Genomic DNA, 14,405 nt, shown 5'->3' on the forward strand with positions numbered 1-14,405 from the left:
AAATGAGAGTAATGGAAGGTTAAGTATTAAGTTAACTTTGTTTGGGGAGTTATTTTTTGAGAGTAAATGGAGGTTAATGGGGTTAAATCGTTACTTCCTCTAACCTTCAAACTCTAACCTCCAAATTCGAGATTAATGGGAGTAACGTAAACTTTTTTAAAATTTGTTGTCTCTACAGTGTAAATTTAACCTTCCTTTCCCTCCATATTTAAACTCCCAAACAAGGTTATTTACATCCTATAAACTCCCAAACAAGGTTAACTTTTATTTTTCCATTTCATCACTTCCCTTCCCTTTCCATTACCTCCTTTAACTCTCACCTCCATTAACCTCCAAACTCCCAAACAAAGGCTAAAGGGTTTCACTGACCCTTTCATACTTTCCCTTCAAAGCCTTAATGGGGAATTTCTATTGTATTTACTATATTACCCCTACTCTTCCAGAAAATATCAATTAAACCACTCGAGATTTCCTCTCACTTCCGCCATTATCATCCGTAGGCGCCATTGTTTTGGTCCACCGGCGACATCACCATATGACCACTTTTCTGACTGTCGCTCCGCCTCTCCTTCACTCTCATTCATCGCTCTCTTTTCACGCGTATCCAATTCAACCTCCGATCACTTTCTCGCCGCTCTCCAGCTCGCAATTTTCATCAACTAACCTCTCTTCCAAATCCAGCCACCGGAGAACTCCCCGTCTACCTTTTTCAGTCATGTCCTCGGCGACCTCTCAACCAGAAGTAACCGAACTTCGTGATGAGTCCGATTTTCATAGCCTTCTCTCTCCCTCCGGTCTCATCTCCATATGCGGCTTCGGCTCTCTCCTCTCCGGCACGTACAATTATCATCATTTTGCAATGTACTTCTCATATTTGTATGTGGATACTGATTGTTTATGTGATGCTTAATGAAACAGAGAAAAGTGCAAGAAGCACATTTCCTGATCTGAAAAACTTTAGAGTTGCGAGGTTGAATGGATTCCGGCGCGTATTTGCTCATGTGGCGCCAATTTTCTTCGACCGTGGCATCGCCAGGCCTGAAACTAAGGTCTGCAAACAAATCAATTTATAAATCTGTTCAACTTCTGATGGAAGCCTTCATATACATGTGAGTTAATCATCTTATCTGAATTTCTGCAGGAGATTTCGAGCTTGAGCGTGGAGCCCTATGAAGGTGAAACTCTTGTGGTTACAGTTTTTGAGATTGATAAATCAGGGGTATGTTTAATGAGTGTAATTTACATGATTTCGTTGATCACTTTGATGAACTGAGATAAATGTGTTGTTCAAGTCAGATTCCTGCTTTCATGGACAGGGAGCTTGAGTTCCGATTTCTAGCTGTGAGTTGCTGGTTATTTCAGAAATGATTACTGTTTTTATGGATCATTCAAGCAGCTTCCTTATCTCTTAATTGTATCTCTCCTTGGCAGGCTGTTCCAGAAACACTTGATGGCAAGCCATCTGATAGTCTATCTGTATGTAGATATCCTTGAATTCTGTGGAATGCAAGAGCTCATAAAATTTTTTACTAATAACAAACTGCTGGTTTTATGGATGCAGGTGCTCTGTGCCCGTTATAGTGATGAGGAATTTTTCCAAATTAGATGCAAAGGTAATTTTTCTTGGGGGAATTTACATAGAAATTCATATTTTAAAAATTATTTAAAGCTTTGTCAATAAAAAATTTGAATTATGTCAATTTGGCAGTTAACGGAATTTCTGCTGTAAGTTCACCAACTAAAGCATTCAAAGAATTGACATTTACAGAAAAAAGATTCATATTTTGATATTATACTAATTAAATTACAAATATTGATTAAACAATAAATACTATTATATTTATGAATTTCATGTAAACAACCCTTTTTCTTGTGAGATGGTATAGAGATTTCAGATTTCTGTAGTTTGCACAGAGAGAAATAATATGAAATGTTGCTCATTATCTATTTTAAGAAATCTGGCAAATTCCTGGTGATATTCTGCAGTCTGCATTATCATGGAGTCAAATTTTTGGAGTTTTCCCCTTACTTGGAAAGACTCTAACAATCAAGAATGCATTTTTAAAATTTTCTGGTAGAATTATGGACACATGAATATGAATTTGAGCTTGTACCATTTTACCTACTGTTAGAAGGGTTAGGTTTGTTGCCACCCTGTATTGATCCTTTGAATTGTAAAAAATGTCTTGGCTCATATTACAGATAAATATTATTTTGCAAGTGAAAATTAGGGGGTCTCAGAGTTGGGCTAGTAGTTTTAGCTTGGATCCGTGGATATAATTCCACTGTGTATTCTTTGATTTGTTGTTTTCGTTGGATTGGTTCTTTTTGTTCTTAATAAATTGCTATTTTCATAAATAAAAATAAAAATTGAGCTTGTATTCTAGGCATGCCTTGAGCTAACATCCAAACTTTTTTCATTTTATAATTGTTGCTTCATGCAGTTCATTACCAGTAACACAAGGCTATTGTATTTTCTTTCCAATTTTGTTCAGGAAGCAAAGATATTTATTTTCAGCATTATGGAAGATATAACATCCATCAGATATGGAGAGATGATATCTTACCATGTCGTACCTACCTTCGCCATTGGTAAGACTGCTTCACATTGATTTTATGCATACAAGAAATGACATATTCTGTGCAAAGTTTTGAAGTGCTTCCTCTCAATCAGTTACATATATACCTCTGAAAACTATTTTATCAATGCTTATAGGACGATATCAAAGTGAGTTTAAACCGGTCACAAGTCTTTCGGTAGTGTTTTACATAAGTGTGATCTCTTGAACTACTTTTATGGTTACAAATGAAAGGAGAACAGATATGCTTATAGCTAGAAAAGGTTATCGCGACACAAAGACCTTAGATGAGTAGCGGTTTCCCATCCAAACTATTTGTTGATCTTGTCTCCTTCTCTTAAGACTAATTATCTCAATTTAGTTGGGAAAGGCACTTCTGTGCTTGCGTTTATCGGTATTGAAGATTCACCCATAACCGAGTATATGATTTCTAGCTAAGCTTGCCAATTGAGTATGTTGCAGCTAATTTGTTTAATTACTGTTCTTAAAGAGGTTAATAATTTTCTTTAAACCTGGTACCTGTGCAACCTTCCAAGTGCATATATTGAAGGTATTAAAATGGCTTTTCAGTGTATTGGCAGCGAAGAATCTCGGCAACACAGCTTATGAAAACTTCTTGGATCACACCTTCCTTGGAGATCGTAAAACAACCATCCGGGAATACCTAGCAACAACAGGTGCTGGTATAATGGAAGAAGAGCCACCGGAGTCCCTTAAGACTCGATACGGTGGCTGATTTCGCTGAAAATCCTGAGCATACATCCATGGAGGTGGCTATGTGCATATGCTCTTTACCAGGGCTGGAGCCAAAGAAACTGCTACTGAAATGTTCAAGACTGTTAACAGGATCTAACTTCAATTACTGAACACCCATTGAAGGCTTTTTAATTGGGATTTTAGAGTGAATTGTAAAGGTGTTGATATATTTTTACATTCTCTAAAACTAACCATGTAATTGTAAATCAACCATGATCATTGTAACCTCTTGGATTTTGTTTTTGATTATGATTTTGGAATGAACTAAAAAAACAAGATGAACAAATAACCATTTTATTGATCTGCATACAAGAAATTAGTCATCATTGATTTGTTTGTGGTTATCATCTCATATCTATATCATATTGTTGAACTAAACATTCCAAAAGTTAATCTTATCCTCTGTTTGGTTCAAGGATTAATAAGGTAAGGTAAGTATATGTAAATATATCTGTATTCTTTTGTGATGTAAATGTTAAGTATAGTTTTCTATGGTAAATTAATATGATAAGATGGAGTGTTAATGAGTCGAACCGAGACCGAACTTGGGTAGACTCGGCTGGAAAATGGGTGAATTCAAGTTTGAAAATTTGTGTCGGCTCAAGCTCGAGAGAACTAAACATAGGCTTGGGTTGAGAGCAATTCAGAAATGATTTTGAGTTCAAATTTGAAAATTTGTGTCCGCTCAAGCTTGAGAGAACTAAACACAAGCTCAGCTTGAGAGCAATTCATAAATGATTTTGAGTTCAAATATGTACTTACATGTATTTGTTTTAATGTTTTGAGTTAATTCCAGTCTTCTATCGAAGAAAGCACTAAATTTAAACTAAAAAAACAAATTTAACATATACTTTATAACAAATTTATTTTGAATTAAAAAGTAATTAAATATATACAATAATTAAAAAATAATCGAATCTGTTCGTGAATTTTTTTAGTCGAGTTTAGGAACACTCGGACTGAACTCGTTAATGTTATGAGTCAATCTTGAGCTCGAGCTGACTCCTTTCAAGCCGAGTTTTCATCGAGTCGAGCCTAACACATTAATACCCATAAATTAAGATATGTACTACTTGGTGGGGGCAGTTTAGGAAAATTGCAGCAATTTGCTTTCCTATGTATGCCTAATTTATAGTTTTATATGAACCCAACCGGGTAAACAAACACTAAATAATAATCCCAATTTATTTTACTTCAAGAAGGGTAAATAAATATTCACCTATACTTCGTGATATTAAACAAAGCCTAATCCCACATCGGAACAGATAGAGATCCAAGGCTTGGAGTGGGCAAATAAATAGAGCTGGTTATTAGAACTGAAAAATCAACTCGCCCTGTCAGGGGTGAAGGCGACTCGTCAATGATCGTATAGAGACGGCGGGTCCTGCCAACACCTAGAACATCGAACACACATCTAAGGCGAGCGGGTTCTACCCTACTTTAGGTAGTCCTGCCCGTCAATTTTTGGAAGTCGAACCTCCGGGTGCGGCTCACAAACTATCTCATCTTAACATTCTTATTTTCCATTACTTGTTTTGTTGCGTTATATGATCAATCAATTCGGTACATACGAAGAAAGATCAGATTTTTATTGGATCTAACTTTAAGATCCATTTGCCTATTGCCAGAAGAAAGGAATTAGGTTTTTCGTTTTAGAATATTTTATATTATACAAATAAAATAGGTCAAATACATTCATGTCCAGCAATCCAGAAATTGAGTTATTTTCAGCAAAATGATATTGTTTCCTCAAATTAAGTGTGTTTCAGAGATTTTATAAAAAATGGCAGTGAATACCTTATTCCGGTTACAAAAATCAATTGGGTAAATTACACCCATGGCTACTGAACTTTACCTATTTTCACATTATGGCCACTGAACTTCATTTCTTCCCGGTATGACCATTGAATGTAAAGTTCAGTGGCCATACCGGGAAGAAATGAAGTTCAGTGGCCATAATGTGAAAATAGGTAAAGTGACCATTTTACCCAAAATCAATTATAAGTTGATTTGTCCTATGTTTGAGATATTGTTGAAAAAGGCTATCTAGTTCCAGCAATAAATCATGGAAAAAGATAGTCTACGATATGATTCTGTTGTTTCTCTATTGATCCAACCGAGTTTAATAGATTTAACCTTTTTTAGTTTTTACAGACGAGTTTAATAGATTTAACCTTTTTTAGTTCGATTTCCCTTTTCAACATATGGTCCAACCGAGCCATACACTTGACAAATAAATAAGGAAATATGGTTGGTGGATACCTCAAGATGGACGGAATGATTCTGTTGTTTCTCTATTGATTGCTACCTGCATAGAGCTCGATTGCACACATTTATCAATTAGTTGACACCGGTACTCCAGAAAACCGGCTAAATAAATGGTACCCGATAGGAGTTCCATCCTATCATGTGCTTTCTCCATGTTGATATTCAAGGCTACAAACCATTTATTACCCTTTTTCACACGCATTGAATGAACAACCTTCTATACAATCACCACATCATCAAAACTTTGTCTACCAGGGATGAAGTTGCATTGGGTAGAGTTAGTAATTTTAGGAATAAGGTTGTTCAATCAGCTAGAAATAATCATAATGACAATCATATTACAAAAGCTTATTGGTCTAGAATGGGTAAAAGAGCAGGGATCCGTTCCCGTGGAGGCAGGTCATCGACAGGGACAGGGAATTCCCGCCTCACTTGCATCCCTAGTGCCAACAAAAATCAGGCTTAATGTAGGAAGTCTGAATGAGCCAACTTTGGGTATATGATAGGTTGTTAAAGTCAATTATAAGAGTATGATATATTATTTTAAAAATTAAGGGTGCAGCCAATTTTAAGGATGCAAATATGCGAGATATAAGATTTGCGAGATATAAGATTTAATAAAATAATGTACAAGTTACATCTTATGACCTTTAAATTACCAAAAATAGATCAGTTTCTTTTACAGAGCATACTTCACAGTGGAATACAAAGCAGAAGCCTAAAAACCAGCAACAACATATCTCGCACAAAGAGAAGCTGTCCAGGCGAGAAATTGAAGCCACTGCCAGACACTGTTCTCGGCTGTCTAGGCGAACTGAATAACCGAATCGAGGATATATCTAATGCATCGATCTTCCCATTTTCATTGTCATTATTGTTAGGAATAAAATACAATTACGATAAACGAAAAACAACAACAATCACATAAGAATTGTTTACCCAGTTTGCCACTCAATATGAATGACTACGTGGGGGCACTACCAATATTTTACTATAATGAAAGAGATGCAGATTACAGAGAAAGAGGTCACATCTATACTGCAGTTGGACTCATCGCTTCAGTTGGGCCTATATATATTAGTTTCCAAAAGCCAAACAATTATCTTCCTTTTCTTGTGGACTTTATGGTTTTCTGCAATACGTAGCTTCCTCTTGGCATTTTGTGTCGGGTTCACAACAGCCATCTCTTATCCTCCTCACCTTCACATTCTTCCTAATCTCACTGTAAATCTTTACAAAATTTTGGATGCCTAATGAATTCCGTATACTTTCCCAAATCTCTTGCGCTACCTGCTGCTTCAAATCATCCGAAACACATTTCAACCATTCAAAATTAGCACATAAACTTTGAATGAGAATAGATGCAAGAGAAGAAAAAACAAAACCCATTTACATGAGCGTCCAATAAATGCAGCAGTAAAATCAGCCGCATAAGTTCATAAACAAAATTAGGCTTCAACTTCCATGTTGAAACATTTTCAGAAAATGTCTTTGGTTACACTTTTAAAAACAAAACAATTAAACTAACAATAAATTTAGCTCAAAAGGAAATACAAACAAATCAAAAGCAGTACAAATTATCAGCACATAGAGAAATAGATGAACAAAAGGGAGAAGAGCAAACTTCATGTACACCAGAGATGACATTTAAAAATATGTCCTTTCCCTTTCTTGAATCAAGCAACTGAAAAGCTCTAAGAAATAGGCCCTGTTCACGAGTAGACCAGAAAACAGAAGGATTCGCATATTCCTCCTTCCTTTCCCATCAAAGAACGCATAGTACAAATTCAGAAAACAAGATTCTGTGCAATAAAGTTTTCTGCTGTATCATTGATGACTTGTGTTCTCAGCTGGCAGCAGAAGGAAACAGCAATCATAAAGAGCCTTTCTTTCTGGCCTCATAAGAAGAGGCTGGAATGTTTTCTTTGTATCTTGTCCTTCAGCCTTGGTTACAGAAGCAAAATAAAAAGCCACCAAGCGACTCGATATGTTTCGCAACCATGGCAGCCACCTGCAAAATGGTTTTGCTTATTGGCAATATAGTCCTGACATGGTTTTTAAAATTTTTATTCATGACCTCAACCAGCAACCCCATGGCCTATGCACAAAAATTTCGTTAAGAAAACAGAACACAAGGAGATAATAACAAAAATTTAATTATTATCACATCATTTTATAACTTCAAGTCACAGAAAACCTGGACTATATCATAAATCAGTAAACACAAAAGCACAGAACTGGTCACATGCCTCAGAAATTCTAGCTGCTCGTATTTCATGCATTTACAAAATATGACATGTTGCTTGTTTTGGAACTTTTACCTGCGCACCAGTACTTTGCACTTGACGCTTCTCATCAATGTACCAAGATAAGCACAAGTCAAGCATGGACTTCTTTAAATGCGAACTGACACGTTATATCAGAAGTTTTATAACTGTACCCGTTCAATGACGAACTTTGCTATCACTATCATTAACCAAAAAATGCACCAAGCGGATAAATAGTACATGTGCATGTTTGTCCAGAGAACTTTGGCTATCACTATCATTAACCAAACAATGCACAAAGCAGATAAATAGTACATGTGCATGTTTGTCCAGAGAACTTTGGCTAGATTTGATTATGATTGCATGATGCATTTCGAGAACAGCTTCTCTTCCCGTTGAATGCTCATAACTGCAAGCATAAAAATCAGTGTATGAGAACAGAGTGATAGAGAGAGACAGCACACAGAAGATGTGTGAACAAGAACATGAAACTTGATACAAGTGTGATAATTTGATAGAGCCAGCCTTTAGTAGTTGTGGTGGAGCCACAATATTCATTATAGGGTCAGCAGATACTTTGTCATTGATGTTGTACATACCTTAAATTCTAGAGCAGAAAATCTAACTGCTGTTGTACATATGTTGCAGAAAGATCATAGTTCAGCAAGAACTGCAATAAAATCTTACTGCATTTCTTACGAATTGGCTCAACTTGGCTTGTAACCATTAGTTCTGATATAAAAAGTCGTGATGTCATATATCTCAAGAACAACCAGCTTGCGATTAACTATTGCTTTTAGAAGTGAGAGAGCAACCAAACATGGATTTCTCTCAAGGTCAACAAACACTGGAAACTGAATTAGCATATGCAATTGCTCTGAAGAAACGGTGATTTTAGTACTCCTTAGGAGAACAGTTAACATTTTTAGACATGATTGCATCAGCGGATTATTGGCATTAACAGCAGTTTGGGCAGTGCTCAATAAAGTGATCTTTAACTTATCAGTTTGTGATCCAAGGGATGGCAGAGGTAACCTTACCAATGGAGTAAGGCATCTTCATATCTAGAACTCAAGCAGCCACCAAGCAGTTTTACAAAAGGATCCAACATTGATAACAATGAAGTGTCATCTTTGTCCAATTTCACTCTTCATTCGGCTGTGGAGTAACCCAAGAGGAAACACAGCAATAAGATGTGAGCACCCTGATTTAGTTCTAATAACTTTCCCAGAAGAAATTTTGTTGCCACTCGAAGAATGTTTACGGTTGGGCACTGATTCCATACAAGAATTCTCACTCTGACCATTTTCTTCATTGATGAAATCTTCGACAAAGCCATATATAAAAATAAGTAGATCAGTCTGATCAACAGATGGATTACATTCAATACCACTTGCTATGTTATTCAACATGCTCTCCAATTTGTTCTTCAATTTTGGTGTTAGATGCTTCTGCATATAAGTGTTAACTGGCGAAAGAAGTTTCAAGCTGTGACTTTTGAACGTTACACTTTGTGCAATTATTTTCAATGTTTCAAAGGACTCCAGCTTCCTAGTTTCCTTCATTTTAGAAGCAATCTTTTCCACTTCTTTCTCCTCAGCAACATCTCCAAGAATATCAATCTCTACCACAGAAAGGAGATCCTCCAAACAATAATCTAACTTCCCACAGATGGGAAATGAAAGAAATTTTGACAAAATGAAATTTTGACTATATCCCAATACATGGAGCTCATATCCCTGCTTCAAGGTGGCTCGCAAAACCCCAACTACAAACTGCAAGTATTCCAGACCAAGCTCCTTCAAACAGGCAGCTAAAGCAAGCCTGGCTTCGTCACGGATGCTTTCCATGCGATTCTTTAAATGGTTTTCAATACGATGAATGATACTTGGAAGTTGTGAATCCAGTATATCTCCAGAAAGCAACTTCAACAATGAATAATACAAGTTCCGTTCCACCCGAGCAGCAATTGAAGCAAGTGCTTCGATGCACGCAATTTTAACATGACCAGCCTTTCCACTGTGCAAATCGAACAACATATTGAAATAGAGTGGCACAAATACTTTATTCAGAATTCCCTGGAATTAGTAAAGCAAAGTTTCAGTTCCATAGAAGATCAAGTAGAACTTCCAAAACTGATTATGGAAAATTAAAGAGCTAAATGATACTTACCTCAGGCACGATACTATTACTGACAACATTGCTGAAACGAGAAAGAGCCTTTGCCCGCCTATGCTTCTGCAATACCAAAACATAGAAGGGTCTCAATATGCTTCTCTCAATAATTTGCTCTCACCATTAAACAATGACAATAATTTAACAGTTGATAGTATCCTGTGATGGTACTGAACATTTTGTATGTATTAGACATTTGCATACAATTGCGGAAAGATGAAGAATAAGCACAAAACTTTGACCTGCAAATGGATGATATTGTTGAAAAAATCTTGCTCAGCATCCTCAGAGCACAATGCTTTTAACGGTTTGAGATTTTCAAACTCTGGAAGTTTCAAAACCATATCTCGATCCATTGCTGATTTTCATGCAATCAATTACAATACTTTGTCAGTACTAGAAACTCACTACTTTCTCTACAAACATCATCCACCTACAGTTTTTACCATTATAGTATTGTGTTGGGAAATTAATTATTAATTTAAAACAATTAAATAAAAATGGAATTAGTATAAATTCCTAATTAGTAAGGAACTATATTTGAAATTTGCAAGGGATTGATTTTGTAATTATAATTATAAAAAAAAAATAATAATTTGATGAAAGTTGACCACCGAATTTGGTGATCAACTGAATAGTTAATTGTGCCAGCAACTAGTGCTGACACAATTAATGAGCCAAGGTCATCCTTGGCTTTATAAAAGCCAAGGATACTTAAATACAAAGAATAGAATTGAGAAAAAAAGAAAATGTAAGGAGAGTTGAGATTGTGAGAGGAGGCACAATTGTGCCTTTGTGAGTTTTGAGAGTTTATTTTAGAGGATAGTCTAATTATTTTGGAGAGAGATAAAAATAGTAAAGATAATTATTTTGGGTAGTTTTGGGAAACACCTGAGTGCTACTATTTTTGTTTTATCTCATTGTAACTCTAGAAAGTTTCTAGAGAACACCCTCTTGTAAACCTCATAAATTCAATAAAATTCTTATGTTTGAGATTTATCGCTTCCGCTAAATTGTCGCAATCAAGAAAAATTTCCAACAGTGGTATCAGAGTCATGGTTCAATGACACAAGGGGAAGCCTAAATGTTTCAAGTGTAAGAAGTTTACGCACGTGCAACAAAATTGCAGGTACAAGAGAAAAGAAAGTGTCAATGAGGCAAATCATGTTGACGAAAAAAAATTTGTTTAATTTGGAGAGAAGTGCTCCAATAGTTGAAGGTTGATGAGAAGTGCATCAACAAATCGATTCGGCGAGAAATGCTCTGAGAAGTTGTTTGCGGAGAGAAGTGCTCCGGTGATGATGGGAAAGTACATCATTGATTCGGTGAGAAGTGCACCGAGAAGTCGTTTGCGGAGAGAAGTGCTCCGTTTTACAAGGTGATGATGGGAAAGTACATCATATATATCAAAAAAAAATGAAGGTTTTAAATTAATAGTTAAGGGGAAGATTGTTGAGAAATTAACTATTAATTTAAAACAATTAAATAAAAAGGGAATTAGTGTAAAGTCCTAATTAGTAAGGAACTATATTTGAAATTTGTAAGGGATTGATTTTGTAATTATAATTATAAAAAAAAAAAATAAATAGATAATTTGATGAAAGTTGACCACCGAATTTGGTGGTCAACTGAATAATTAATTTGCTGGCACAATTAATGAGCCAAGGTCATCATTGGCTTTATAAAAGCCAAGGATACTTAAATTCAAAGAATAGAATTGGGAAAAAAAGAAAATGTAAGGAGAGTTGAGATTATGAGAGGAGACACAATTGTGCCTTTGTGAGTTTTGAAAGTTTATTTTAGAGGGTAGGCTAATTATTTTGGAGAGAGATAAAAATAGTAAAGATAATTATTTAGGGTAGTTTTGGGAAACACCCGAGTGCTACTATTTTTGTTTTATCTCATTGTAACTCTAGAAAGTTCCTAGAGAACACCCTTTTGTAAACCTCATAAATTCAATAAAATTTTTATGTTTGAGATTTATCGCTTCCGTTAAATTGTCGCAATCAAAAAAAATTCCCAACATATTATCCCACATAAAAAAGAATCCAATAGAAGTTGCTGCTTTGGATGATCTCTAGCATTTTTTTAGTGGTTGTTAATGAAATAAGTAAACTGACCTTCTACTGAAGGGTATTTTCTCTTTTTATTTTTTTGCAAACTAAAACAATTTTCAGAGGTAAAAAGAAAAAGACTTGGTTCAATCGAGGTCTCCAAGCTTCAACATTTCACAATCTTTAGCAGCTATAGTTGTTTAGAAGACTAAAAGATACTCATACATGAAAGATTTTTTGGATACCTTTCTAATTGAACTTCCCTCTTTCACTGCATTTCCCATATGCTTCAAAAGAAACTTATTTATTATGCGTCCAACACATACTTTTGTCCAATTGCTATCTGTTTCACTGACTTCTCCACCAAGAATTAGAGTAGAAAATTCAACAAGATAAGTATCGCATGATCTTCTTGAAGAGATTGGAAAAAATCAACATCTATCTTTTCATAAGCACCATTTCTAATGCTGAGGTTGCATTCAATTCACAGAGAAGTTTTGCCTGCATTCCATCCAACATTATTAATTTTAATCTTGTTACAGAATTTACATATCATATAACATTTCCAAAGCTATGAAACTAAAGAGAGTAAACATTACCACACATGATACAGAAGGATCAATTTTATCAAGAGCATCAAGAAGTTCACATACATTCAATTCAACAGAAATAACAAGTGGACATATAGCATTAAGGATTTCCTAATGCTGGCATAACATTTTGAATGATTTGCAAGTAATTAATATAAACATCTGCAAAGACAAAGAATAACATATTATATGTCAAGATAAACATTAACAATAATCTGTAACATGGTTAGCAAATACCCTCACCAGAAGCTTCACATCTTTTCGCTAACAATGGAAGTAAGAGATCTACAAATTTCTTTGACTGAGATTGATCATGTATATACTTAGACAACAAGAATAAAAAATGTTCAAAAGCAACTGCAGTGACAACTTTTCCTCATAAATCCTAGGGTCATTTATAAACCATCTTTTACTGAATCAACATGAATATAATAAGGAGTTGATGAAAATTCAAATTAGGCACCAATAAATAAAACGCATCCCCTTAGTTTACACATAAAAAAGAAGGCTAAACAATCCCAACAGAAATCACTGATTAACATAAGTAAAGCTAGCTTCTACCTTGACATCAACCTTGTCTCTAAAGGTCATACTTCAAATTATCTCTTCACAACTCAGACGCAAAAGAATGAGGGCTAAACGCATAAGCCCTTCAACTTTCAGGGTTTTTAAGGATTGATCTCCTCATCAATTTTTATAAATTAAGCTTAGGTTGTTATGTTGAGTAAGAGATTATAAGCTTAATCATTTCAATATAAGGATTTTTAAATTGAGCTTACAATGATAAGGATTTATAGATTGAACTTATAATCCTAAAAAATTGTAAGCGATGTTATGTTAAGTTTAAGGAAATAAAAAAAAACTCAAGGATTTACAAATTGAGCTTACAATCTTAAGAATTTATAAATTGTGCTTACGATTCTAAGGATTTAAAATCGAACCAGTCGGTTGAACCGGTTTAACCGAAAACTGGCCAGAGTTTCGGTCCGGTTATGGTGTTTTGGGATCACTAGTAGTGGCCCCATACGAATGGGGTGAAATCGGCGAACTGGGATCAACCTGGTGAACCGGTTTCACCCCGTTTGTATTTAGAAAAAAGAAATTAGTTTTTTTTTCTGAATTTTTCTTTTCCTTCTCTAATCTTGTATTTGCAGGTGATTAGTGGTGGCCTTCAAGTTTTCGAGTGATAGTGGTTGGAACTGAAAAAAAAATGTTGTGATAGTGGTTGGAACTTTGAAGGAGAAGAAATGTTTAGATTTTTAAGAGATGAAAGAGTAAGAAATTGATTGTGATGAGAAAAAAAGAGATGAGGGGTGTTTGGTTGCTCCTTTTCATACTCATTCTTGCCTTTTCACTTCAAAAAGGAGAGTTTTAGGTGTTTGATTAGTGACCTCCTGTTTGCCAGTATTAGGTGTTTGGTTAGTGATCTCCTATTTGTCTTTTACACCCGAAAAGCAGTCTTTTACAAAAGCAGAGAATCTCTGCTTTTTGGAAAAGCAGTTTTTTTCCAACAGCAAACAGCAAACCGTAACAGCAACAACAAACAGTAACAGCAAACCGTAACAGCAACAACAAACAGTAACAGCAAACCGTAACAGGAAACAGCAAGTCGTAATAGCAAATAACAAATAGTAGGTAAAACAAACAGGCCCGGAGGCTGATGAAAAGAGAAGGAATATCAAATAATTTAGGTTTAGATTTTTATTTATGTAGATA

General features: G+C 35.3%; 2 protein-coding genes across 3 annotated transcripts; one reads left to right on the forward strand and one right to left on the reverse strand.

Moving 5' to 3' along the window:
* The first annotated feature begins 449 nt into the window (after positions 1-449).
* LOC136220005 (uncharacterized) lies at positions 450-3,562 on the forward strand. Its single transcript, XM_066007657.1, has 8 exons — positions 450-833; positions 919-1,049; positions 1,142-1,219; positions 1,297-1,341; positions 1,432-1,476; positions 1,562-1,613; positions 2,496-2,592; positions 3,150-3,562. Exons 1-8 carry the CDS (start codon positions 536-538, stop codon positions 3,313-3,315), a joined length of 912 nt encoding a protein of 303 aa, XP_065863729.1. The 5' UTR covers positions 450-535; the 3' UTR covers positions 3,316-3,562.
* A 3,493-nt stretch (positions 3,563-7,055) lies between these two features.
* LOC136216934 (U3 small nucleolar RNA-associated protein 20-like) lies at positions 7,056-10,444 on the reverse strand. 2 transcript variants are annotated; one of them, XM_066003481.1, is made up of 5 exons: positions 10,288-10,444; positions 10,043-10,108; positions 8,911-9,948; positions 7,925-8,279; positions 7,056-7,614 (listed from the first exon to the last, which is right to left on the reverse strand). In XM_066003481.1, the coding sequence occupies exons 1-3, from the start codon at positions 10,399-10,401 to the stop codon at positions 8,998-9,000; spliced, it is 1,131 nt and encodes a 376-aa protein (XP_065859553.1). In that variant the 5' UTR covers positions 10,402-10,444; the 3' UTR covers positions 7,056-7,614; positions 7,925-8,279; positions 8,911-8,997. The 2 variants fall into 2 exon arrangements, with proteins under 2 accessions (XP_065859553.1, XP_065859552.1); XM_066003480.1 differs by having other exon boundaries at positions 8,470-9,948.
* Positions 10,445-14,405: the final 3,961 nt, after the last annotated feature.

This window comes from Euphorbia lathyris, chromosome 2 (assembly GCF_963576675.1).
Source record: "Euphorbia lathyris chromosome 2, ddEupLath1.1, whole genome shotgun sequence".
Lineage (NCBI taxonomy): Eukaryota > Viridiplantae > Streptophyta > Magnoliopsida > Malpighiales > Euphorbiaceae > Euphorbia > Euphorbia lathyris.

Coding starts and splice junctions, on each gene's coding strand:
- LOC136220005 (XM_066007657.1), top strand. CDS start 536: ATGACCACTTTTCTGACTGTCGCTCCGCCTCTCCTTCACTCTCATTCA. Junction 1,050..1,141: donor TCGCCAGGCCTGAAACTAAG/GTCTGCAAACAA, acceptor GAATTTCTGCAG/GAGATTTCGAGCTTGAGCGT. Junction 1,614..2,495: donor TTTCCAAATTAGATGCAAAG/GTAATTTTTCTT, acceptor AATTTTGTTCAG/GAAGCAAAGATATTTATTTT.
- LOC136216934 (XM_066003481.1), bottom strand. CDS start 10,401: ATGGATCGAGATATGGTTTTGAAACTTCCAGAGTTTGAAAATCTCAAA. Junction 10,109..10,287: donor ACAATATCATCCATTTGCAG/GTCAAAGTTTTG, acceptor TTGGTATTGCAG/AAGCATAGGCGGGCAAAGGC. Junction 9,949..10,042: donor GTAATAGTATCGTGCCTGAG/GTAAGTATCATT, acceptor TACTAATTCCAG/GGAATTCTGAATAAAGTATT.